Below are 26,048 nucleotides of genomic sequence, written 5' to 3'. Positions count from 1 at the left end.
TCTCAAAGAGATTAGGATGTGCTTTGTTGTGTATGTGGGATTGAGTTAATCTTCACAAGAAAAGTTTTCGCCCAATTGTGCTGTGTTTAAATATGCCCAAATTAAACAACTCGGATTCGGACTCTGCTACTGAGTCGTGTCAAGCTGAACTGCCCCTTGCCTCCTGTGGCTCCTGTCTCTGTGACCCGTGAAGATCGCAGAGATCCCCGCATGACCCAGAGACAGCTGCATCGCCAAAAGCCACCCCAGAGACGACACGTGGAAACTGGAAACCTAGAGCTGTTCGCACAACTTGAAGGCATCTCAACGGTTGAAATGTGTAGCTCAGTTGGTCACAGTCTTTTCCAGACGGCTGGGCTTGTCTGAGGTTGTCTCTCGGCAGTCCCCTCTGCTTTCATAAACTTGGGGAGGGAGGCTCCTAGTGCATTTGGTATCAGGGACTTCTGGAAGCTCTGGAGTTGTTTACTTCCTGACTTTTTTAAGATTTGTTTTTGTTTGTTTGTTTGTTTGTTTGTCTTTGGAATGTGTGTGTGTTTGCCTGCATGTACGTATGTGCACCATATATATGTCTGGTGCCTAGAGGCCAGTAGAGGGTGCCAGATCTCCTGGACCTGGAATTACGGATGGTCATAAGCTGTCGTGTGTGTGTGTGGGTGCTAGGAACCAGATCCCAGTCCTCTGCAAGGACAGCAAGTGCTCTTAGCTGTGGAGCCATCTCTCCAGACTCTGCTTCCTGAGTCTTAAGGAGCCTCCCTCAGAACATTGGGAATCTTCCCCCACAGGATGGAAATGGTATACAACAACCCAGTTTCAATCGCTGCTTCCCAAGGGGGTGAAGAACAGCTCTCCTCAGCTACCTTCTTCTTCCACCATGATACACCCCCCCACAGGGTTTCTCTGTGTAGTTTTGGTGCCTGTCCTGGATCTCGCTCTGTAGACCAGGCTGGCCTCGAACTCACAGAGATCCACCTGGCTCTGCCTCCGGGGTGCTGGGATTTAAGGTGTGTGCCACTACCGCCCATCACCATGATATTCTGTTTGGGGCCAGATGACCATAAAACCATGAAACCATGTGTCAAAATACATCTTTCCTCCCTTAAGTGAATTCTCTCGGGTATTTCTGTCTCAGTAACGATGGCAGTAACTAAGGTGTATATTGGAGAGTATGTCTTATTTGAAGTCCATTTATTGTAGTGCTTCCTGGCTACCCACCACCCAAGAAACAGGCCTGTCTGTCACAAATTATAAGCAAAAATCGGGAAACCAATCTGCCGTGACACTTCCCCCAAACCACCCATTCTATGCATTCTCTGGCTCCACTGTTTAGCCTGGTCACCACTGGTTTCCAACTCCTGTCATTTTGGCTTCCAGAATGCGATGAGGACCCTCTGCAGCCTACAGCGAACCGAGTTAATGGCTGTCCGAAACAATCCGGGTGAAGGCGGCTGTCATGTAAAGTTACTCTGCGCATAGTTAAGAAATCCGCTCTTGTTAAATACACATGGGAGGCAGGTGCCGCTTCCCATGGTTGGTCGAGACCAGGATGGTGGCTTTCTTTTGTCTCCCTGATACCTGGGGGAGGGGAGGAGAACTAGAGAATGTAGAGAATCGGAGGACTCCTGGCCATTTGAAGGCTCCATGCATGATTTCAATTCCGGCACGCAGAACCAATGTTAATTAAACGCTTGACAGCTTAAGGAGGCGGGGCTTAGCCGAAGTGGCAGGAGCAGGTGTAGTCAGCATAAAGGTGGTTAATTGTAAAGCCATGCAAAATAGGGGTGTCCAGTAATAATATGTTGCATATTTCTGAGGGAGGCCTTTGGTCTGTGCTCCTCAAAGCTCTTCATAGATGTTAATTAGCCCAGCACTTGGTACAGCTCTGACCTCTATATTACTAATCAGCTGGCTGGGTCATTCTGCTTTACCCAAGATACACATGATCAGGCAAGGAGACGATTCCCTAGTGCTAGTAATCCCAGCCCTTACATGCCCGACGTTTATGGGATGACTGGCAGGATCCAGAGGCTTACAACTCTTGTTCCCTGAGAGCCAAGGGCCTATTGCTCCAGGCTCTAGAAGCCAGCTTAGGGCTCGAGCTACCAAAGTTGGAGGCTTAGATTACTCCGGGCTTTAACTCCCAGCTGCCACAACACTTGGCAGCTCCCAGAATCCTTGGCTCCCATCAGCAGCCATGGGCAGTGTCTGCCAGCGTGTCTGCATGGGTGCTGCATGCTGGGAACGGATTATTGTTGGAGCTTTCAAGCCTAGAGTGAGACCGCTACTCCTTAAGGCTTGGCAACTCCCTGGAACTCTTCCAGGGACTGGTACCTCGTTCCTCTTCCCTGCCTCATCATGGCCTTCTTCATCGCGGCTCTTCACCTTCTGGTGAGGTCTTCCGGTGTCTGCTGCGTCTTGTCCCCACCTCCTGTGTATGCTGTTTGTTGCTCTTGCCCAGAACTTGCTCTGGAACTCTTCAGAGTCCCCCTTGTGGCTGTCACTGCTCTGCGGACGCCTTTGTCATATCTTCATATTACCAGTCTACCTTGTAATAATAATAATAATAATAATAATAATAATAATAATAAAGTGTACAATCACTCGAGAGAAGCTTTCATTGGACAAAAGACTCACCCAACTTAACTGAAAAAGTGAGCCAAACAGCTCGTTTATATAGTCAGGAATTGGTTGTGGCAAGGATGTTTGCACCAATCACAGTCCTTCTGCTGGGCCACTAGGGGGAATACACACACACACACACACACACACACCCCACAACCCCTGTGTCCTGGGTGAAAATGGTTACTGGAGCTTACCAAGGCTTGTGATGGCTGGCACAAAGTCTGGTGCAAGCTGTTGAAATAGTCACGTCTTGGATGCTGCCTCTGGAATCACGGTTCTGCTTAGCAAGGAGCAGCTTCCTTCAAGCACCGAAGGAGTGTTCGCAACAGGACAGCAGCCATGACAGTCCAGTTGGATGCTAAAGAAGGGCTGTGGGACTGAGTCCTGGGACCCAGGCAGCTGGGCAACAGAGAAGGATGTGTGTCAGTCCAGGAGTCGAATTGGCCTGGCCCCCAACATCTTAGCTTATTTAATGGAAATATGAACATTTAAAGGGTGCTTACACTAACATCCGTCACTGGCATGAACAGTTCTCTGATAGTGTTGAACAGCGCTCTGCTCTCCAGTCTTCTTGGGGGAAAGTAGGGCCATTCTGTCTGAACCGTTTGGACTGATTTGGGGGGCCTGGCTACGTATTCTCTTCCCAGGCTCTCCAACTTTAGTCCTAAAGGAGTGGTCTCCAAGACGGACTGAGTCTTCAGGGCTCAGGGTCTACCAGACCCCTCCTGGGACGAAGTGGATGGATTCTGAAGTGAAAGGAGCAGACAAGCTGTCTTTCAGGCTGCTTCCTGCCCTGAAGCATTGGCAACCCAAGTTCAGGCCATGTGGCTGTGGAGGTGAATAGTTGAGCAGTAGCTGGGATCCCCACGTCTCTGCAGTGTGCAGTATGTGTGTGCATCCCCACAGTCTTCGCTTTATTCTGTGTGAATGTACAAGACTCCTCGCTCTGGAGTGCACATACAGGTACTTGAAAGCACTCCCACAACTCACCTCTTTTTCCTCATGTGCACATAGCTGGTCCTTCTATTTGTACACACACACACACACACACACACACACACACACACACACACACATGTTTTCTGTGCGCAGACATTAAACACAGGTATACATATTTGTATGCACAGACAGTTTTCTGTATATATCTTCAGGCGTGCACACACGACTCATACTCCACGCATACATACATGTATACAGCTATACTATCTGCATATACACAGGTGTGCCCACATGTGGCCCTTCTACGTGTACATGCAGCTAGGGCATGCACCACAGATCTTTCTCTGTTGGCGCGCACGAACACACACACACACGCACGCAGAGGCAGACACGTGGCCCTCTATTCCCTGCGCATGCACACAGACGTGCATACAGTTGGCCCTTGGTGTACACACAGAGGCGCGCACACACGTGGCCTCCATGCGCACATCTAGGCGCGCGCAGCGTTTTTCAGTGCGGGCGGTCTCCAGCCGAGTCCCGCCACACGCGCACGCGCGCACAGGCCCCTCCCCTATCCCAGGGCGGGTAGCACCGGCGAGAGGCGCGGGAGATGAGCGGCGAGAGGAGGAGGAGGAGGAGGGCGCCGAAGGCGCGAAAAGGCGCGCAGGCGCGCTGCGCCGAGCGGGCCCGCCGCCGCCCACGTCACCGCGCCGCGCGCACGTCACGCCGGCCCGACGCTCGGCCCAGGGTGAGCCCGCGTCCCGGCGCCGCTGGCTCAGGGCAGGGACCGCCAGGGCCGGACCTCCGGGCCGGCGCCCCCGCGCCCCCGTCGTCCGCCCCGCGCGCCCCGCCGGCCAGCCAGGTGTGGCGGGGGCGCCGGCCGGCCGCGGCGGGAGGGCGCGGGCTGGGCGCGCGGCCCCGTTCCCGCCCCAGCCCGGTTCCCGCGTCCGGCTGCATCCCGCCCGCCGCTCAGCCTCAGCCCGGAGTCGGCCTCGAAGCGGCGTGGCGTGGGCGGCGGGCAGGGGTCCCGGCCACCCTCCGCCTTTCTCCCGCGCCAGCGCGCAGGGCTGGTGGCCGGGCCTAGTGACAGGTGGGGCGGGCGGGCGGGCGGGCGGCCGGGAGCCCACCTGTCAGAGTGGTCGGCGGCATCTTGGGGTCTCGGCAGCCCGAGGGCCTGCTCCGGCCCCGGGCGGAGCCACGCAGTGCCGTGTGCCCAAGTGGGGGGGCCCTTGTGCCTCGGTGGGGCCTGTGGTCAGACGGGGCCCGCGCGCCCAGGTGGGGTGAGCCTGACGGCTGCGCCTCGCTCGGCCAAGGGTCGGGGGCTGGCCCCGCTGCGAGTGGGAGCTGCTGGTGGCCGCGGGGAGCATTTCCAATTGGCGAGGTGACTTAGAATCCCCGTGTGGGACCTGCTTGGCTAGCTCTCCTGTCGGGATTGTGCAAGAAAGGCCCCTGCTGCCTGGAGGCCCTGCCTCGTGCTGGTGGGGAGATGTTTCCTTTGAAATGCGATGTCTGTTAAACTTCTTTTTTCATTCTCACTCACTCATTGTCTCCTTCCTTTTTACCAGATAAGTCCGGTTTCTTCTGTGGAGGGTACGCGGTTACAGCCTTGATTTCCTGGATCTGGTAACATGGCAAAAGATGTAAGTGTGGTTGCTTCGCGCTGCAGACATGTTAGCCTGGTGTGGTTGCAGTTTTCGCTCCGTTTCCGAGCGGCCGTCCCTGCACGGCCGTGCCTCGTTTCACACGCAGGAACTGGGGTGGAGGTGAGGGATGGAGGGCCAGTGGGTGGATGCCTCCCCCTGCACAAGTGATCTCTGTCATCTGAAGCCTGACACGTTATTTGTGGTTGGATGATGCTGTCTTGATTTTCCCTTAATCTAGCTAGACTGTTTAAATAAATAAATTAAAAAAAAGTATGAATACAACTCTCAGTTAAAATGAATGTGTGAAGGGGTTGTTGTGTGTTAGTGGGTTTCCATACGGGAGAGCTGTCAACATGGAACTTACACCGTACTTTTGTTTTTTTTGTAATATGGAGGGCCATAATTCAGCTTTGATGGATTGAATATCAACTACTTGTTTGGGCACATTTTTCTCAGAAAGATGCCATTTGGTGATTAATGACACACGGTGGAAATGCTGGTTGGTTTAGCTTTATATTTATCGTGAAGTTACTGGATATTTTGAATAACTTTTTTTTTTTTTGAAACAGGTATGGAGAGTTAGGCTCTTAGTCTGAAAAATACAGTCTGTAGTGCTGGTCACATACCTTTCTTGCAATATCATTTTAACTCCTTCCAGCACGAATTGTCTCCTTTTCAGTGTTTCTCAGCGCTCACTGCTCTGTGACTGTTAGATTTCTGACTTTTTCCACGCAGCCTCAGAAATACAGGCGGACATGCTGCGTCAGCCAGAGTTGTGTCCAGGTGTAGCGCAGCTGCGTCGGGGGTGGGGGGTGGGGCCAGGGGCTGAGTCGTGTCCACTGACTTGAGGCCCTAAGGACTCAGCTGTGCTTAATGAATGACCCACATGGGTCAGACGGTGCCTCTCTCCCTGACACCAAGCACCGGGCCTGCTCTTGGGAGTCACGTCACACCCTGGGAGACCTTGCAGAGGTCACCTGAAATCACAACCGTGTATGGTGTTGGCTCGATTATGTTGTGTCCAGTTGTGTGTCTACACCCATGCCCCGACTCTCCTCCATATGTATGCCCTGACACAAGACATGCTGCTCGGCACATGCCCACAGAGTAACCAGACTTGGCAAACGGTTTGTAAAGGGGGTACTGGCCCCGTGCGTTTGTGAGGCCGTGTTACTGGCATGGTATAATTTCAGGGGAGCGTTACGTGTTTAGTGAGTCAGCGTGCCCGGAGTCTTGTCCTCGTAGATTTGCATTATGCACTCCCCTTTCCATGTGCTGTGTCCCTGGGGAAGGGGGGTGGTTCACTCTGCTGGCAGGTGGTCAGGATCTCCCATCACACCAGCTGGTTTGGGGTTCTCCATTGTGGTGTGGCTGGGCTGGTGCTGTGACTGAGTAACCGGGTGCTGAAGCTGAGTCCCCCTACAGGTACTCACAGGCCACAAGTACCCAGGCAGAGGTGAAGTGGTCCTCTCTGTTTTCAGGCTAGAGGCAGAGGTTGTGGACAGTCAAGGGGTGGGCCTTTTCTGTAGCTCACCATGTTTTTACGTAGGACGTGATGTTTGCATTTCAGAAAGGGACTTTGTAGCCTGTGCTGAAGGAAAAGGAAGAGACACCACTGAAGTTTTCTAAGCACTTGATGCTTAGGATGGAATCTAGTTATAAAGTGTAGCCAGTAGACCCGACACCCGAGAGAGTGGAGGGAGGAAGTCTAGGTCATTATGGAAGAGGACCAGGAAGGGTAGAGAGAAGACAGAAATAGCTGAGGGGTTTCTGCTCCAGCAGATGCCCAGGTGAGTCGGTCCCCTATGAACTGCAAGCAGTTACCAATAAACAGGATGGGAATGGCAGGAGCTGATTATGTTGACTTGGCAAAGGATTTCTTCCATGAAGGACAAGAAAGCTGATCTGGGAAGGTATGGGAGTGGGCAGGAGAGTAAGGAGTGATGGTGGATGGGATGGTGAGTGACTGCAGGTACTCTGGGATGCCTGCCTCCCTGTGGAAAGCCTGTGTGTAGAATGAGCCTTGATGACCCTGCCCTAGAGGCTGGCGAGGCCGGGTAAGGGGGGTATGTCTTAGAATGTGAATGTCTTCTCCCAAGGTCAGGCTAAAGCTGCCTGGGGAGTTGTGCTTCTTACTGGGAAGATTGCATTCTTAGACTTGCCCATCAGAAAATTTCACCCTCATAGACATGCCCCGAGGAGTGTTTCCTAGGTGATTATAAATTCGGTCATATCAACAGTGCAGATTAACTATCACGAGTCCAACCCGACACCAAACACATTTTAGATCTGAGCGTTCCATCCCTGGACCTTAGAGGCTCATCTCCTAAGGCAAGATGGTTTTATAGTTCATCGACACGAGCCTCAAATCTTAACATTTCTAACATTCTTCAAAACCCTAAAAAACCAAAAACCCTGGCTGTTGAGATGGCTCGCTCACTCGCCAGACCCGACTGCTTGAGTTTGTCCCTGGGACCTGCGTGATGGGAAGAGAGAACTGACTCCCACAAGTTGTCCTCTGATCGCTACGTATCCTCTGCACACTCCAGTAGTGCAAGGCCCAAAATTGTGGAGGGCAAACACCGTGCAACTCCATGTCTGCTATCTTGGGCTTGTGATGCAGTCCTCTGGGCTGTGGCAGACGTGGGTAGCCTTGCCCCCCTTAGTACCACTGCCTGGAGCACCTGAGGCTTCTTTCTAGGGTCTGCTCCGTTTTGTGCTTGCAGCTTCCCTTGGCAGATGTTCCTTGGTCTGGTCCTGATAGATCCTGTGTCTTGAGATCTCCATTGCAGCTGAGGCTTTACCTTTCCTGCTTCATTCGGTGGCCTCGGCCTCTTCGCAAGGACCAACCCTGCCCCTCTTGTATTTTGCAGCCTGCAAAAACCATCCTGCGGACGGTGTCAGGTTCCGCTGCCAGCTTGAGGTAGATGGCCCCTTCCACTAGGGCTGGAGTGACCGTCTGTGTCTTACCAGCTAAACTTGGGAAAATACTTCCCTAAGTAGTTGTTTTCATTTGATGGCATTCTCAGTCCAAGCTCTTTGAAATAAGTTTCCATTTTCTTAAAAAAAACAAAAAAAAAAAAAAAACAAAACTAAAAACACTATTATTATTGTGTGTGTGAGTGTGTATTTGTGCATGTGTACATGCCTGCCATGTTGTGCATAGATACCAGGATATAGATAAATTTGTAGAATTATTTCTCTCCTTGCCTCTTTATGTGGGTTCTGGGGACTGAACTCAGGTTGCCAGACTTGCTTTTCCCTTCTGAACCATCTTGCCATCTGGAGTTGGCATTTTTACCAGTTGGACCTTTCTGTGACTGAGTCTTGCCCTAAGGATTCTTTTCCTATTTTCTCAGTGCAGAGTATGAGGTTTCCCCTCAGTTACAGATGTTTTGTCCTCATCTTCCTGGCCCTCTATCTTCATGCTCCTTCTCACCGTCTGACTAAGAGCAGTTAGCAGTGACCGTGCGGCAGCCCGGATGCCATGCTGTCTTGAAATCTGCTCCACCCGACAGTTTAGCCCTATTACTTTTGAGTTTGGCCTTCAGTGTTAAGGGCATGACCAAATTGTTTGCCAGAACGTAACACAAGTGGCCTCTAGCTCAGCTCCCAATAGAATCCTTGTTCGTTCCCCTCTGAGACTTCATGAGCCTGGCCTTCAGTGGCCACATTTCTGTGGACATTCTGGTCTTTTTGAATGTCCACCCGAGTGGCCAATAAGTTTTGCTTATAGCATTCCAGACATTCTTTACACCACAGGCCTGCAAGTCGTGGACCAGGTTTGTCACAGCAATGGCCTGTTCCTCCATATCAGTTTTCCATGTTAGTTACTTTTCTGTCATTGTGACAAAAGAAACTTAAAGGTTTATTTGGCCTCTAGTTTGAAGGGACCATCATGGCGGTGGAAGTGTGTGGGAGGGTGCTAGGGCAGCTGGTCGCATGTGTCCGTGGTCAGAAAGCAGGAGGATGAATGCCGGTGCCAGCCACTTGCCTTCTTATCCCCAATCCATGGGACGGTGCCGCTCACATTCAGGGTGGGTCCTCATGTGAAACCTCCCTGGAAACAGATACCCAGAGGAGTACTCCTACGCCATTCCAAAACCAGTCACCCTAACGATGAAGATGAACCGTCACGGTCGTCCTGCAGAGACATCTCCTCATTTTAGGCTTGTTTTCATACAGCTATCTTCCCTATCAGTTTTGTCTTTTTAGCGGTGGCTTGACATGTTGTAGCATTGTACACAGTTGCTACTGAAGAGGTGAACTAATATGGGAAGTAAACTACAATGTAGTTCAGACCAGTGGTAGCTGCCACAGCCTTTATCCACAGGCAGAGAGCTGCTTTTCGGAGAACAAATCCACTTGGTTCATTTTCCTGTGTGTACTGTCCCCAGAATATCCAGTTCTGACTTTGTGGGTGGATAGAGACGAAGACACTTGGGTGCTGCAATCTCCTAGATTTCAAGCGTCCGGGCCTTTCATAGCGAAGAGAGCTGGTGTTGGGGTGGACAGGGCCGGGTCTTAGCTGCTCAGCCCGAGTGCAGAGGCTGTTGAGGAGGGCCTGTTGGGTTAGCACTCTGGGGGGGCCGGGGGTGGGGGTGGAGTCTGGAGGCGGGAGAGCACCTGGCCCTCTTGCCGTGAACGTGTACACTGCTGGGGGTCCTGCGGCTTTCAGGATCAGTCTTAAATGGTTACAGATCCATGGTGACCCTGAGGATAAGTCCTTGGAAGGTGATTGTGAGGTGTGTGCGCACACATGTACACATGTAGTGTCTTTGAGTTTGCCAGGTGACCACTGTGGGTGTTATCAGGCTATTGGAAAGCACCCATTTTAACTTTCCCTCTCCAGCATAGACTTCAGCAACAATTCTTTAAAAGTTGCGAAACTTGCTTAACCTGATATAATTGAAATAATAAATTTTATCTTGTCAAAAAATTTTAGAAATGAGCTGGGCATGTTGACATGTATCTTTAATTCTAGCACTTGGAAAACATAGGCAGGCAGATCCCTGTGAGTTCAAGGTCAACTAGGGCTACATAGAGGGACTCTTGTCTCAAAAAATAAAAATAATTTAGAAATTAATATTTTCCTCTTTTTTTTGGATCTCCCACTTTTTTTTTTTTTTGCATCTGTTTATAAACCTAAGAGAACATACTTTGGATTTAAAACAAAAAAAAATGATGTGTGCATGTGGGTGTGTGAGTGTGTATACCATGTCATACATGTGGAGATCAGAGGGCAACTTTCAGGAAGTAGTTCTCTGTCCAACCATGTGGGTCCTAGTATTGAACTCAGGCCACCAGTCTTGGTGACAGGTGCCTTTACCCACGGAGCCATCTCACCAGGCCCATACCTTGAGTTTTAACGTCAGATACCGATGATTTGTGGGACTTGGGTTTTTGTTTTGTTTTGTTTCCTTTTTACGAGTCTGGAGGTTGAATCTAGTGCTTTGCTGATGCTGGATTCTGTCGCTGAGCTACATTGACAGCCTCTTTTCATTCTTTTTGAGGCGTAGTCTAAGTAATTGCCCTCCCTGTCCTTGAATTCATTCTGCAGTCTCTCTGGCCTTGAACTCACAATCCTTTCTGTACTGGGATTACAGGCCTGTTACGATGCCTGGCTGTAGTTGTTTTTCTTTGGTGTGACCCTCAAGATTTTCTGAGGCTGGAGCTGGAGAGATGGCTTTGTGGTTAAGACTACTTGCTGCTCTTGCAGAGGACCTGGGTTTAATTCTCAGCAGCCACATGGTGGCTCACAACCATCTGTTAACTCCAGTTCTAGGGGTCTGACACCTTCTTCTGACCTCCAAAGGCACCACACACGCATGTGGTGAAATATACATGCAAGCAAAACACTCGTACATAAAAATAAATAAATAAATCTTTCTTTCTCTTTTTGAGACAAGGTCTCTCTCTCTAGCTCTGGCTATCCTAGAACTTGCTATGTAGACCAGGCTGGCCTCAAACTCAGATCCTTCTGCCTTTGCCTCCCAAGTGCTAGGTTTAAAGGTGTGGGCCACAACACCCAGCACAAAAATAAATCTTAAAAAAAACGGTTCCCGAAGGCCTAGGTTCACTCTAGTAGTTGCATATGATGTTGGGTGGTGGCCTATCAAACCATTTCAGCTGCTGCATCACTTCTGAGTCCTTGGAGGTCTTATTTGTAGACTCTGTTGTTTGCTTTCCTTTTAAGTGTTGTGTGTGTGTGTGTGTGTGGGGGGGGATCCCTAGGCTCAGCCTCCAGTGTTGTGTGGGGGCAGTTTTTGTTTTTCAGGATTTATTTTATTTTATTTTATTTTTTTATTTTTGGTATTAGGTATTGAAACCAGGGTCTCATGCATGCTAGGAATGTACTGTAACTCTGAGCAGCTCTCTCAGCCCCTGGGATTTGAATTAAGATATCTTACTGTGCATGGAAGAAAACAGGAAGGGAGAAACTGGGAGTTATTCTTTAGTCTCTGCATATGTCTTCGTGGCTGAGTTTGGGGTCAGCTCTAAAGTCACACCTATCGCTGGTCCAGTTACTGAAGATGATCATTGCTTGAGATCTTTCAGCAACCTGGCTATTCTTACTTCAGTCACTTGTTGGAAACGGTGTGGCCTAGAAGACAGACGTTTGCCTCAACATCCGTCACATAGATGGCCCCAGTGCCGATGCTTATAGGTGGGTTGACTCCCTCCATCTGTGGTACTTGGTGTATCCCTCCATGCGGAGCCATAGCCTGCAGGTGTGGGACTGAAGTCTTGAGTTCTGCATCTCCAGGGTGCTGCTTTCAGAAGGCAGTGCATGTCTGTTTCAGGAAAGTGCCAGGAACCAAGGCAGCTCTTGAAGTTGGGCAAGAAAGTGAAGTTGTGTGCTGTGGGGCAGTCACTTCCTGCCCAGGGAAGCCCCACCTGCCCGAGCTATTCCTGTGGTAACTGCTCTCTGTGTCCTAGTCATCCACCGCTGGTAGTGCTACATTCTCCTCCCCTTCCCGAGCTGCCCTGTGACACCAGGAAGTGGGACATAACAAACCTGGACAGTTAGCTACCTGGCGGCCCTCCCAGGCGCTTGTGCCTTTGGGTCTGTTGTGTAATGAAGCATCATTTGGTGTCTTCTGGCAGGCGTTAGGAGCCTGCAGGAGATTGCTTGATTTGAGGCTCTTGCAGATTCTGTGGCCTATCTGCCTCTCTAGGAAGACCATATCTACAGTCACAGCACCCTGAACGCACGTAATCTTGTCAGGAAGGGCCGAGGCTGGGGGGAGCCCTGAACCCAGCCATACACGGGCAGCAGAACTGAAGGTGATTCGGGGCATGGGGCCTGGTGGGCCTGAGGGAGAAAGAAGATGTGAACACCGCTGTTCTGTAGGCGAGCACCACAGTGCTGAGGGGGCCAAAGAAACTGACCGGGGTCTCCTGATCTGGCGTTGGGTCTGCGGGTGGGAGGAGAAGATGGCAGAGACCCGCTTGTGAGGGATGGTGCATGGCTGTTCCCACCACCCCCTACTTGATGTTTTTCTTTGGTAGAGTTGAATCTAGGACCCCAGACATGCTGGTCAAGTGCTCTTATCACTGAACTATAGATCCAGCCCTGACTATTTTCAGGGGCTCTCCTTTGTACATTGCTGGCCACGCCTCTTGTCCCTGATCCTGGCATCCTCTGCATCTTAACCTCCTTCAGAGTACATGTGTGTCTCCTCCTCATGATATGCCAGCCCATTCCTCTCCCTTCTCCAGACTCTGCAAAGTTCGAATCTTCATAAAGACTTGGTGAGTTTGTCTCCCAGCCGTCAGCTAATCTTCACTTAAAGGTTTTAGATTCTTCCCTGAGAACATGGGTTTCTGCTGCCCATTGGGGGTGAGAACTGCCTTGGGCGGCATTTCCTCAGAGCCCTCCAAGTCTTTCTGGCCTGTCCAGTTCTTACCACTCACTGGACATGGTGACTTACTCTCTCTAAGCCTACAGCTCTCCCTCATCCCCCGGGACATTTCTGTCTGCTTTCTAGGAGGTGAGCCTCTGTTTCCATGGACCCTGTGGTCACCAGTGATGGCTTAGCTTCTTCCTTGTGTATCCACACCCTACCAGATCTTGCTATGCTGGGATTCCTGCCCTTCCATAGGAAGAGAAACAGCCTAAATGTTTCATCCACTTATTCAGCATTCAAATGGTACAGGAAGGGATCAGAAAGGCCAGTGCTGGGGCATCCCGAGTCATTGCTGGGGTTGTTACGGTATCAATGCCAGCCGTGTGGGTTTTTTTTTTTTTTTTTTTTTTAATGCTTTTTACAAAGATTTTTATGTGTATGAGTGCTTTGCTTGCGTGTATATATGTGCACCATGTGCATGCCTGGTGCCTGTGTAGACCAGAAGAGGTCATTGGATGCCCTGCAATTAGAGTTACAGATAGTTGTGATTCACCTTGCGGGTGCTGGGAACCAAATGTCGGTCCCCTGCAAGAGCAGCAGGTGATGCTGCAGCCCTTCCCCAGACCCGTGTGTGGCCACCCCCAGAGGTGTGTTCAGATACGCCTGTGGTGTGTGGTTTGACCCTGGTGCTTCCACACTTTGTTATTGCTGTGCTATCCAGTGTTTTGACCTGGGCTTTTTCATAATATAAACATATATAAACAGGTGGTTAATACTCTCTCTGGAACTGACTTTATTTCTGTTTTGTTTTTGAGGTAGGGTCTTTTTTTTTTTTAAAGGTTTATTTATTTATTTATTATGTATACAGCATGTATGACTGCAGGCCAGAAGAGGGCACCAGGTCTCATTACAGGTGGTTGTGAGCCACCAGGTGGTTGCTGGGAACTGAACTCAGGACCTCTGGAAGAACAGTCAGTGCTCTTAACCTCTGAGCCATCTCTCCAGCCCCGAGGTAGGGTCTTGTTATGTAGGTTTGAGCTCAGGGTTCACCTGTCTCAGCTTCCTTGATGCCCTGATTCTGAGATTACCAATGTGCACTCTCGCTGTTGGCTCTAATAGTGCGTGTGTACACCTGTGTGTTTGTGTCCTTGTGAACATTTGTGCACATGTGTGTAGAGGTCACCCTTGGGTGTTTGTCTGGTGGCATCTACCTTGTCTTTTGAGGTGAAGACTCACTGGCCTGGAGTTTATAGCTTAGAGTAGGGGTCCACCTGCCTGCTTCCTCGGTGCTGAGATTTTTGCACCTGTCTTTTTTGTGGGTGCTGGGGCTTGAACTGAGGTCCTCATGCTTCTGTGCAAGCAGTACTGAATGAGCTGTCTTTCTAGCCTTCTCCAAGCGGTTTAAAACTGCTTATAGATACACAGAAGTCGAGAGGTTATTCTGGTGGCCCATATCCCTGTTGTCTTATCTTAGAGTAGCCATCAAGTAGCTGTATGTTTTGGGATAACTCTTTAAAATATCCAAGGCATGCATGGCTCAGGTGTGACCAGGTGTGGCTTGGTGGAAACTACTTGGGTTCCATTATCTCACCCCCCCCCCAAAAAAAAAAAACCCTGGCAATACAACCCAAGGCAGTTAGCAGCCATTCATTATCATCACATGGCTGCTCTGGGACTCCCCATGGTTTCCCAAGTTTGACATTTAGATGGGTCTGTATCTAGATCATTTTCCCCAACTGCCTGTTCTTTGTAGATGTCCGTGTTGACTCGACTCTCACTGGGCTGTTGGTTTCTCCTGTTCTAGAACCTTCTCCCAAAGGTGATAGAGCTGGGAAGGTATTGAATGAGGTTATGAGACATGGGCTCATCTTTCTGAATGGGTTCCATAGCTAGGCCCAGTCACAAGGCAGAGTCTGCACACTTGACCCAGGTCCTGACCCCAGAATGTGAACAAGCGCTTGCTCCTAAGATGGCCATGGTCGTCTGCCATGGGGGTGACACAAATGTCTGCTGTAGTGTGCCTTGATTTAAGCAAGTCTTGATGGATGTCCTTTTAGAATGGGGCTTGGCTTCCTGTGGATTCTTGGAATCTCTGTGTACCCTTCCTTGGCTGTCCTGGAACTCACTCTGTTGACCTGACTGGCTTCAAACTCACAGGTTAAGGATCAAGGGTGGAGAGAGGGGATGGCCAGGAGCACACCAGTTCATCGTTGGGGGCCTGCAGAATTCCTCCAGTGATGATGAGGAGGACGGTTTGTCTGTATTTTCCCATGAGATACCTGCCGTTTACTCAGTGATGGTTCTTGTTTGTGAACAGGGTTGCCTGTTGTTTGAATCAAGTTGGTCTTTATTTTTAAGCTTCTGACCTCCATGGATGTTTTGGTTTTGCTAGTAGAGTCCTTGCATGTAGTCTGATTGTATGTGATTAGCTCTTTTTAGAAATTGTTGCTATTAATGACTTTCTCCTCATGTTTTTACTGATTATGTTTGTTGTTTGTAAAAGTATTTTGTCTGAGTAAAATGTGCTATAAAAGGCAGCTCTGATTCTTTTTTTTGTTTTTGTTTTGTTTGTTTTGTTTTGAGACAGAATTTCTCTGTGTAACAGTCCTGGCTGTCCTGGAACTCATTTTATAGACCAGGCTAGCCTCGAACTCAGATCCATCTGCCTCTGCCTCCCGACTGCTGGGATCACCATCTGTCAGCAGCTCTGAATCTTAAAAGACTTTCACACAGACTCTGTGTGTGTGTGTGTGTATGCATGCATGCATACACATGTCTGTGCCTCACCTGGGTAGAGGCCAGTGGTCGACATTGGATATACTCTTCTAGTACTCTGTACCCTATTTTATTTATTTATTTATTTATTTATTTATTTATTTATTTATTTATTTATTTATTTATTTATTTATTTATTTATTTATTTAAGACAGATACTCACTATGTAGCCTTGGAATTTACTATGTAGACTAGACTAGCCCTGAACTCACAGAGACCCACTTGTCTCTGCCTCATGAGTTCTGAGGTTAAAGGCATGTGTGACCATGCCTACTGGCGTACCACCTTATTTCTTGAGACAGTCTTCACTTAACCTGGAGTTTACTGCCTGGCCATTAGGTGCAGAGGGTCCTCCTGTCTTCACCTCTCACTGCTAGGATTACACGTCTGTACTCCCGTGCCTGGCTTTTAGGTGAGTTCTGGGAATTCGAACTCAAGTCATCAGGCTTGCACGGCAAACATGTTACCTACTGAGCCACCTCCGCAGACTTGTGAAAGCTATTTGGCCATCATTTAGCTGTTTTTCTTTTTCTCTGTGGCTGTACTATAAGTGACTTTTCCCCCTCCAGATACTAAGTGTGGGCCTCACAGTAGATAAACACTTTCAGCGTTTCACACGGGTCTGTGTACTGATTGGTGCTGGTGGGCCATGACAAGATGGTGGCTCATGAGCCCTTGCACCTGGTCCCTCCTGCCATCATTGTAAGGACAATGCCAATCCCACGTCTTGGCAGGCATCTCCACACTGCTGGGTGTATGTTGGTAACACTGGTTTCAGTTTGTGTCTCTTGGTGGCTGAGATGTTCGCATGCATCGTTTGCTGGAGGCGCTCAGGTTGGCCTCTGTCACGTGCCCACTCACTTGTCTTTCAGGTGAAGGAGCTGGAGTGGCTATTGTCTGATGTGGTCCTGGATTAGAGCTCACTTTCTTTCTCCATCTCTATTTTGAGATCATCTCTTCCATGTTGCCAAGGCTGGCCTTGAACTCCTGGCCTTAGGTCATCCTCCCACTTCTGGAATGGCAAGGACTTTAGGTCTATGCCACTGTGCCTGGCTTCTATATTTTTTTTAATGGTTCTTTTTGTAGTGCTGGGGATTAGGAGTTGGGCAAGCATTTACATGCCTCTTGGTTTGTTTTTGTGAGTCAGGGTTTCTCTGTGTACCCTTCCTTGGCTGTCCTGTAACTCACTCTGTTGACCTGACTGGCCTCAAACTCACAGACACCCACCTGCCTCTGCCCCCTGAGTGCTGGTATTAAAGGCGTGCGCCACCACCATGCAGCTACAAGTCTCTTTTAATGAGAAATTTTTATTTCATCAATTTTCTGTCATTTTCAAATATTGTTTCTACCCCCCTCCACCATGTAGCTGTAAAGTTTTCTCTGGTCCGCCTAGCCCCCGCCTAGCCCTGTGGTACACAGCCACTTATAAAATAATCACTCAGAGGCTTAATATTATTTACAAACTGTATGGCCTGTGGCAGGCTTCTTGCTAGCCAGCTCTTACATCTTAAATTAACCCATTTCTATTAATCTATGTTTTGCCACATGTTCTGTGGCTTTACTGGTCTGCTGGCATGTTGCTCCTGGGTGGCAGGCTGACGTCTCCTCTTGTCTCTGCCTTTCTTCTTCCTGTCTCTCTTGGATTTCCTGCCTGGCTATAACCTGACTTGCCATAGGCCAGAGTAGTTTCTTTATTAACCAGTCATGGCAATCCACATTCACAGCCTACAGAAAGATATCTCACAGCACCCCCAACCAGTTTTTATTTGTTGGGCACATTTGTAGAGGCCATGTCTTTGTTTCCCAGCAGGTGGTCAGGTGGTCATGGCCTTGGTAGCAAAGCCGTGTGTCCTGGGGTCTTGGCTTTTTCATGTAGTTTTCAGGTGTCTGCACGGTCTAGTCTGGGGAGTCCCCACGCGGGACAGCTTTGAGGCCTTGGGACCTCAGTGCCATTTGGGTGTTCGGGTTGGCGTCCTCCCCTCGACCCCAGCAGGTGGATTTGATGTTCTTTAGCATCCACCTTGTTCCTATTCTGCTGCTGCAGGTTGGCCTTGCTCAGCCCTGTACTTGCCCTTGCTGTTGTCCGCTGGAAGCATGTTTGTGATGCTTGGTAGATGAACGTGCAATCTGCTCCAGATATGGTGGCCTTTGTATTAATAATGGCTGTGGCTTGCCGCTCTGGCACAACCCTGATGAAGACCGAGGTGTTTCAGAAGGCTGGGCCCTGTGGTTACCCAGAATCTGCAGCATCCCTTGCCTCAGGAGTGTGGCTAGGGTGGGGTGGCCTGAAGGACTCCCTGGCCTACTTCCTTGTGAGGTTCTGTCCCTCAGACTGTCAGGGGACTCTCGGTTTCTTCTAAGGCATTGAATCAGGCAACTTCTCAGAGTGAAGAACATGGATGCAGAGCTCAGAGCTCCCCTATGCTAGGTGTCTTGGTCAGAGGCCAGTTGTCAGGCCATGCTGCAGGCACAGATGGCCTCCAGAGGTGACTGTGGCTCCCAGGAGGCTGCCTTCCCAGATAGGGGCTGTGCCAGACTCGACTCAGGCGCCTCAGGGCTGCACAGTTCCGGCCAGCCTGGCCTGTTGTGCAGCATGCGGGGTCAGGAGGATACTCAAGCGTGGTTTCAGGAATTAGCACTGTTCAGTGCTGTTGGAGGGAATGTCTTTGAGGTTAACAATGCGTAGAGGGGAGGATTGTGGGACATTCCCCGAGAGGAATGCTGACCAATAGTGGTGTGTTCCCAGTTGCTGGAATCTAGGTACTCTGGTTGAATGTTGCTCCTAAACAGTGCCATCTGGCCAAAGCTGGAGGAGCAGCTTTATATACACTTGGAGAAGCTGGCTGACCATGGTAGCTGTCACATCGGGACTCATAAGAACGCTCGAAGGTGCTGGCCATGTTGACACCATGAGTGGAGATTAGCATGCAGCCAGCAGGCCCAACCTTTCTAGGGCTCAGCTCTCCAGCAAGCTCTGAAGTTTACATGTATTTTGTGTCTAGTGAGGTCAGGGGCCCACCTTCCCTAGGGCATGTAATTACTTCAGTCCTCCCTCACCTGTGGGGTCTACAGAGCCATCACTCAAGAGAGGGATGCCCACAGTTAGGCCGTGTACATCTACAGTCCTCTCAAAGCTTTGGGATACCCAGCCTGGCACCTGTGTTGGAAGGGGCTAGTGTGTTGGTCTGTCTGTCTGCCCTGACATCTGAGGGAAAGTAACCTCTCAGCTGCCAGACAAGTGAGTAGATTTCCCAGTAGACTCCAGTGTGCTGCTGCAGGTTCTCTCTCAGCTGCCCAGGGGCCTCCTTTCCAGCTGTCCTCAGAGCTGGCTTCTTGACCCCTTAGGCCACCCACACATTGAGCTGCTGATGAGAGTGTATTTCTGACACGATAGGTTTTTAACATCTGTGTGTTACTTCATTCATGTTACCTGTATCCCCAAAGATAGCAAGAGGGCTCTGCCTGCCTCAGTGTGATTCCTAAAGAGGTTGTTATGTTCTCATGGTTGTTGTAGAAGGGTTAATTCTTAACTCTTCTCTCAGGTTTTGGCTGGTGAAACAGGAAGCTGCCGAGATAATACTTTTCCTAGTGGTTTTTATGAGGGCATGTATTCATGACCTCATGTCCCTATGCACTCACGTGAAAATAGGAAGACACAGTGGGACTTAGAAAATATCAGAACAGGAGAGCCTCAGCAAAGGATTCCAGCAGGTTTCCCTTGCAGGCCCTCACTGCCTGGCCTTCATGGTAGGAATCCTGTCTCGTGCATCCCAACCTCATAGTCAACATTGTTCCTGGCTAGAGGTCAGTGTTCAGACTGCCCGGCAGTGCCCACACCCATCACACAGGTGTCCTGCAGAGAAGAGAGATGGGCAGTAGAAAAAAGTCAGTTGTAAACTGGGAAGGACTTAGGGAAGAGTCATGCAAGGCAGTCCCCTGGGGAGAACCACCTTGGATGGGCCCCGGGCCCAGCTGGGAGTAGTGCCTGTGCCTCGGCCGGCTCCACCTGTCCCTCTTAAACGTCTGCTTTTGGTCTGCATCTGATAACATAGCTGCAGGGCTGTGATTGTGGTCACCGATGCATTTATAAAAGGACGGCGGTGATGACCATTCCAGGCTGTCATTGAGGCCGGTACTGTCATGTTTATGAAAGATGGCCATTGGCAAGCTCCAACAAGATTTGCTAAATGAACAGAATGGCCTGTAGGTCTCTGGTGTTTGCTGTTGATGAGTTGACTTTTGTCATTCTTGTTCTCTGGAAGCGGGTGGTTGTGGTTGTGGTCGTTGCCATGGTCATTGTGGCCATTGTCATCTGCTGCTGTTTCTTACAGTACAGTCCTGCCTGGAGCAGGACAGAAGAGACCAGCCAATGTCAGCAGATACTTTTCTTTTTTGAGAATAGTTCATGTTGTCTCCCTGGAAGTTGGCTGGGTTCTCCAGCTTAAAGGTGTTGCAGGAGAGCAAAGTCCAGTACGCTTACTCGGTGTCTGATGTACTAGTGGAAAATGGGCAGAGGGGTGGGGGTGTTGCTGGGAACCTTGTGAGTCACGCGGCTACTCGGGTCAGTTACCACCCTTAGACATGCTGCTGTCATGATTGCCACTGGCCAGCTGGGACTTTACAGCCTTGGATGTACCTGGTGTGACCCTGGAAATACTGTGATCAGGTCACAGTTCCTGTAGAGTAAGTGGTTGGTGCTCGTGGTAACATTGCTATTCTTTGCCACATTCTGCCACAGTAGCCTTTGGCCTCTACTCAGTGCTATTCTGTGGCCCTAGTTTGGGAGGGGAGGGGAGCTGCAGCCCTCCCCCCAGAGCCAGGAAGGACAAGCAGAGAAGGGTGTGGTTCACACAGCAGCCACTCATGCTGTTGGGGTGCTGTGTGGCAGTGTCACGGTCCACGGGATGGAGTTGAGTCTGCATCAGTGACTCTGTCCCAGGGCAGGCTGAGGATGTCTTCTGCTCTCTCTGGGTTCTTGTCCTTACCATTGGTCAACCCGTCAGGTCCCACCGTCCTTCGTAATTGCCTCCAGGCAGGGAGGTGCAGCTGGGGTGTGTGTGCATGTGCGTATAGCTATGCATTCCTGTCAGAGTCCCGGAGCTGTGGTGGTCAGCATCCTCCCTGCGTAAAGCTGGGCTTATTCAGGTCCTTTCAGAATGTGCTCAGTGGCCACTTGGTGCTGTGCGACAAGCATCCTCACAGCCGAGTGGCCTAAGGTGACAGTGTACATGCATCTGTGGTCCTCCTGCCTCTGTGGGTCGGTCAGGCTTGTGCAGTGAGGGGCTTAACTAGGAGCTCCTGTCTTGGAGTTGAACGCTGTACAGATCCGAAGCTCTCTGGAGGCACACCTACCTCTGAGACAGTCTCCCCTGCCCACCACAGGCTGCTCAGGCTTTCTTGTGACCAGTCTGCCTGTTTCCCAGAGAACATGCTGACTGCAGAGGTTGCACTAGCATTTCAGCTGCCTGTGCCATAGAGTCCAGTTCAGTCAGGCTGGGAGTCTGCCTCAGGCCCTTTGAGCTGCTGTAATGAAGATACAGAGAAATCTCCTTACAGTGCTGGTCTTTGTAGGTCCAAGATCAAAGGCAGGTTTGATTTGCTCAGGAATGGCTTATGGCCGCTTTTTTTTTTTTTTTTTTTTTTAATCTTAAGGAGATTGAAGGTAGATTTATTAAGGAAAATTGAGAAAGGGAGGCTCCAAGGAATATATTCTTCTGGTTTCTTCTTGCTGTGTCCCTACGTGGTGACAGGGCAGGCAAGCTCTCTGGGCTTCCTCTTGTAAGCGCCCTAATCTTCACAGGGCGCTATCCCCTGGCCTCACAGCTTCCTGAATGTCCTACCTCTACTTGAAGGCTGCATTCAGCAAGTGAGTGTGGGAGGCAGATGTTAGGCTGCAGCAGACCTTCTAGGGGGTTGTCTTCTACTGTAAACTGGTCTGAGGTACTGATGGAGGGGTAGGAAGTTCTCTGGCATGGTCAGGTCTCTGTAAGAAGGCTGCTGGCCACCAGTGAGAGACCGTGTTGCTGGTTTTCAGGGCTCTGTGAGGAGAACTCTCTCAGTGGTTTTGTTTTCTAGTGTCCTCTCTGGAAAGGGGAGCTTGCATTTTCTTTGTGATGTTGACACCCTGTGTTATGAAAGAGTGCATCTACCCAGGATGCACGGGGACAAGCTGTGGTGGGCCGCAGAAGGCTGGCTCTTTGGGGTTAGATTTTCTCTACTGATCTCGGGCCCCTACTTGAAAAGGGGCCGAGGATAACGCTGTGTCTTTCCTGCTGGCTCTGGGAAACAGACCTGTCGGGAGCATTGTCGTGAATCATGCCCAAAGCCAGTGGTTCTCAGCTGAGGGCAGTTTTGCAATCTAGAGATGATTTTGTTTGTCACACTGGGAGGTATGACTGGCACGTAGTGAGAAGGAGTTCGGAGATGTTGCTGAACACACTAACGAAGGCTGACCCCCTCCTGGGAGCTCTCCAGGCACCCTGTGGGTTACAGGTGTGCATCGAGAGTCCAGCCAGATGCTGGGGTGGGTGGTCAGTGAACCGGCAGGCCGAGGCTTAGGTTTCCATTCAGTTCCTCTGGCAGCTTTCTGAGCAAAGAGACAAAACACCAGGGCGTCAGCAAGGGATTTACTTGGGATTTGGGGGAACACAATTACTCTTGTTTGCAGACGTGGCTGGAACGGTGGGCGACAGACTTTAAACTTGGCAGTCTTCTGGGGCTTCCTGGCTCTCTCTTTCCTGTCTTGGGCCATCGCTTCCTGATTCCTTTTGAGCTTGATGGCCCCAAACTGAGACTCGTGGAAAGAGTTTGCCCGTTCACTACATATCTGACCCTCAAGGGTTCTGCCGGCCGTTCCTGGCCAGTGAGCTCTCTGAGGCCGGCCTGCTGCAGGAGAGGGCTGAGTTGAAGGAGGGACCCTGCTGGGCCAGAGGGCTGGCTGAGCAGGCACCCTGAGTCTCCAGGCTGCCTCCCTGCGGTGATGCAGCATCCAGAGTTGGGGGGTGGGTGGGTTCACATCAAGGCGGAGTGTGACCCCAGAAGCAGGAGCAGCACAGCCGAGGAACTTCCTAGGTAGCCTGTCCGCGCCGGCTGCGTCACCTCAGGGGTGCTCTATACCGTGATTTCTGTGAGTGGTAAGTAACCTAATAAAGCTTAGAAACAAGCACAGCACAGTGCTGTGTCCCCGCACTAGGGTGTGTTCCTGGGTGGTAGACTCTCCAGTGGGCAAGGAAAGAGGTGGTCTGTCTGCATCACCTCCGTCCAGGGAGGCTTCTCTGCCGGTAACAGCAGAAGCTGCTGCCCCAGTGTGCCCGGCCTTCGGCTGCTTTGGTGGTCCGCTGGTAGCCGGGAAGGACACTTCCACAGCAGTAGTGTGCTGACTTTGGAGAGCGGCTCTCCCAAAGAACCCCACGAGGCTGGTGTGGGGAGTTGGACAGTGTAGTCAGTAGGTGCCAGAGAATGGCAAAAGGGGGTGATGCCCTGCGCCTGCTTGTCCAGCATGAGGATGGGTCTGTCCTACTTGATCAGACCCAGACACTGGCGACGCTTGGGGGCGGAGACAGGAGCAGTGGTTATGGCTGTACCAGGAGCCCCACCCCCTCCCCTCCTAAGCCCACGGAGCTGAGGGAGCCTGAAGGAACACTGCTCTGAGCTATAATTGCTAAAACTGGGACTCAGGATCACTAGACCTGTTCTAGATCTCCAGGCTGTACCTACCTGGCCTGACCTGGTATTCAGTATACCTTACTCACTGGCCCCGGGGGCTTGGCCTTTACCTCAGAGGCCTCCTGGCCCGGCCCACCTGGTGTTAGCCTGGCCTGCCTCTGTTAGCTGGTGTAAGCATTCAGCTTTGGTGTTCAGCTTCCTGTGCTGACAGCCAGCCTTCCCTGCTCAGAGGTAACGTCGCCTTACTTCTGGCCTCCCCCACCCGACCCTAACCTCTGTGGCCTCAGCCTCTTGGACTTTTCCCTGGTTTTATTCATTGACTTTAAGCAGCGTAGGCTGTCCGCTGGGTCTTTCCTTCCTGGCTCTTTCCTTGTGGATTTGTAGACAAGGCCTGGTTCCCCTGCTGTTACTAGCAGGGCTCATCCACCCTGCTGTAACTCCTTCCTGCTCACTAGTAGGTTTTCACCTACCAGCCTTCCTTTTTCCCGTTTTGGCTTGGGGGACCCTGCCTACCTGCTGCTTCTATTCTCTTGGCTTTACTCTGTTGGCCTTCTTCCCAACTTGGTCCTCCCAGTTTGGCCCTCCCACCTAAGTCCTTTTTAAATGCTTGCTTGTTCACTTTGGTGCTGCCAGAGCGCGTCTGAAAGCAGGTCCTCCCCTCTTAGCCCAACGCCCCGGCCCAGCTGCGTTAGCTTTGGCCGCAAGCTGCCCCTCGGCCTGCGTACCCACTGGGCTCCTGTAGGCACCTCTTCTTACCCCGATTACGTCCTTGCATTAAATTCCTCCCTGCGCCTCCTGGCTTTACCCCCCCTGACCCCAGTATCTTAGATTTACCTGGTGTTGTCTTAACTCCTAGCTTTAGCTTGGACTTTACCTACCTGGATTTAGTCCTCTAACTTTACCACCCTGGCTTTAATTTAGCCCGATGCTCTTACCTGCCGTATTGGAACCCTGCCTTACTCATCCTGATAGCTGGTGTTCCTGTCTGTGCTCCTGTTATTACCACATGACTTTGTTCAGCCAGTTTTCCAGCCTGGCCTGTCTGTGGCCCTGCCACTGTCTCCAGGAGCTTACGGCAGCTCACTTTTCTGTTCTGTAGGGGACAGGGGTGTCACACGCTGGGCCACTGTCTCCTCCCTCGCCTCTGTTACCAGCGCTTTCTTTTGTGGAAGCGCATTTGGAGGAGCATTCACTCCATTGCCGCCGCTTGTCCTCTGCTCAGGCCAGGGGCCCTGTGCAGTTGACCTTGTAACCCAGGCTTTCCCCCTGGGAGGGGCCTAGCCGTGATGTCCCTTCCAGGCTTGACCTGTTGGGTGAAGGCGGGGATAAACGTTCTCCACAGTTTCCTGGAGGAGGGTGAGAACGGCGGTCTGGTAAGATCTTCCTGGTGTTCGTGCTGACCGTCACACACCGTGCCGTCTCTCACCGACCATGGTGACCATGTCCCTCTGCTTCAGTCCTGGCTTCTTAGGACTGGCTCTGCAGGTCGTCCTGTTCCAGCCGTGGTGGCCACTGGAAGGTTGTAGCCCCGGGGCTCCACTGCCAGGCCATCCCGCATCCAGAGTGATGCGTCCCCGAGTGACAGCTCTGCCTGTGTGCTCAGTGTAGGTCTGTCTGGTGTGTTAACAACTTTGCCGTGTGGCTCTTGAGATGTTGTATTTACTGTTGTTGTTGTTGTTACTCTCTGCAGGCCAGTCTAATTGAAGCCAACGGAGAACTAAAGGTCTTTATAGACCAGAATCTTAGTCCTGGGAAAGGTAAGGGAGCCTGTTCTGGAACTGTAAGTCTGCTGATGATTGTGTGATGTGCGATGCCTTGCTAAGTACAAGGCCCACTGCAGCGCCTGAGACGTCAGGAAATGCAAGACAGTGTGAGGAGGGGACTGGGCATGGTGTTCTCTGCCCAGAGACGGGCGCCTCACCCCGAGGGCCCCGCGCTCCAGTGCGGAGTGCACGTCACACTTCTCAGGCTTATGCTTGTGTTTTAGTGGCTCCTGCAGGGAGCTGTTTTCCTAGGGGCCTGCGGCCGGAGCTGTGTGTGGCAGCAGGAAGGCTGCTGCCCACCTTACCAAGGCCCACAGTGTGTTTTAGCCTCGGTGTCGGTCACAGCGAGCAGCTGCCCGTCCCCTGCCCACTCCCCTGGGTTGTGTCGTCTCTGTGTGTGTGTGTTGCTTTGCCTCTGTGTCCAGTCCCTGTGGCACCACATCCCCATAGCACCAAGCTGTCTCTACAAAGTGCTGTGGCCTTGTGCGGTGCCACTGCTGAAGACCACACTTGTGGACAGGTCCTGTGTCCCCACAAACATTTCCTTTAGGTCAGCCGAGGGCCCTATGAATGTACAGCCCGTGTGGAGCCAGAACCATGGCGAGTCAGGGTTCTGGGTTCTGTTAAGAAGAGTTCCTTGTTTCTGGTTTCTCTTAGTTGTTTGCAAATGTAAAACCAGCTCTTCCTTCTTGGTAGGCTTAGGCTTTCTGGCACAGCCCTCCTGCCTGCTTCTGACTTACACAGCGCAGGGTTTGGTAGACTCTGTCATGTGAAGTCCAGGAGAGCGACTCTGT

General features: G+C 51.1%; 1 protein-coding gene and 1 long non-coding RNA gene across 13 annotated transcripts in view; one reads left to right on the top strand and one right to left on the bottom strand.

Annotated features, from left to right (window-relative positions):
- Window positions 1-1,170: 1,170 nt before the first annotated feature.
- On the bottom strand, window positions 1,171-3,018 carry LOC107401717 (uncharacterized). Its single transcript, XR_013045488.1, has 2 exons — window positions 2,814-3,018; window positions 1,171-2,538 (listed from the first exon to the last, which is right to left on the bottom strand). It is a non-coding gene; the product is annotated as an uncharacterized LOC107401717 (long non-coding RNA).
- A 1,118-nt stretch (window positions 3,019-4,136) lies between these two features.
- Tfdp1 (transcription factor Dp-1) overlaps window positions 4,137-26,048 on the top strand; it is a 45,495-nt gene continuing 23,583 nt past the window's right edge. Inside the window, exons 1-3 of one of the 12 annotated variants that reach the window (XM_076553692.1) lie at window positions 4,137-4,306; window positions 5,124-5,198; window positions 25,182-25,248. In XM_076553692.1, the coding sequence (XP_076409807.1) occupies window positions 5,187-5,198; window positions 25,182-25,248 (79 nt within the window). In that variant the 5' untranslated portion in view covers window positions 4,137-4,306; window positions 5,124-5,186. The other 11 variants (XM_076553699.1, XM_076553696.1, XM_076553700.1 and 8 more) reach the window with 11 other exon arrangements.

This window comes from Peromyscus maniculatus, chromosome 17, assembly GCF_049852395.1.
Source record: "Peromyscus maniculatus bairdii isolate BWxNUB_F1_BW_parent chromosome 17, HU_Pman_BW_mat_3.1, whole genome shotgun sequence".
NCBI lineage: Eukaryota > Metazoa > Chordata > Mammalia > Rodentia > Cricetidae > Peromyscus > Peromyscus maniculatus.
This window is presented reverse-complemented; position numbering and strand designations above follow the sequence as displayed.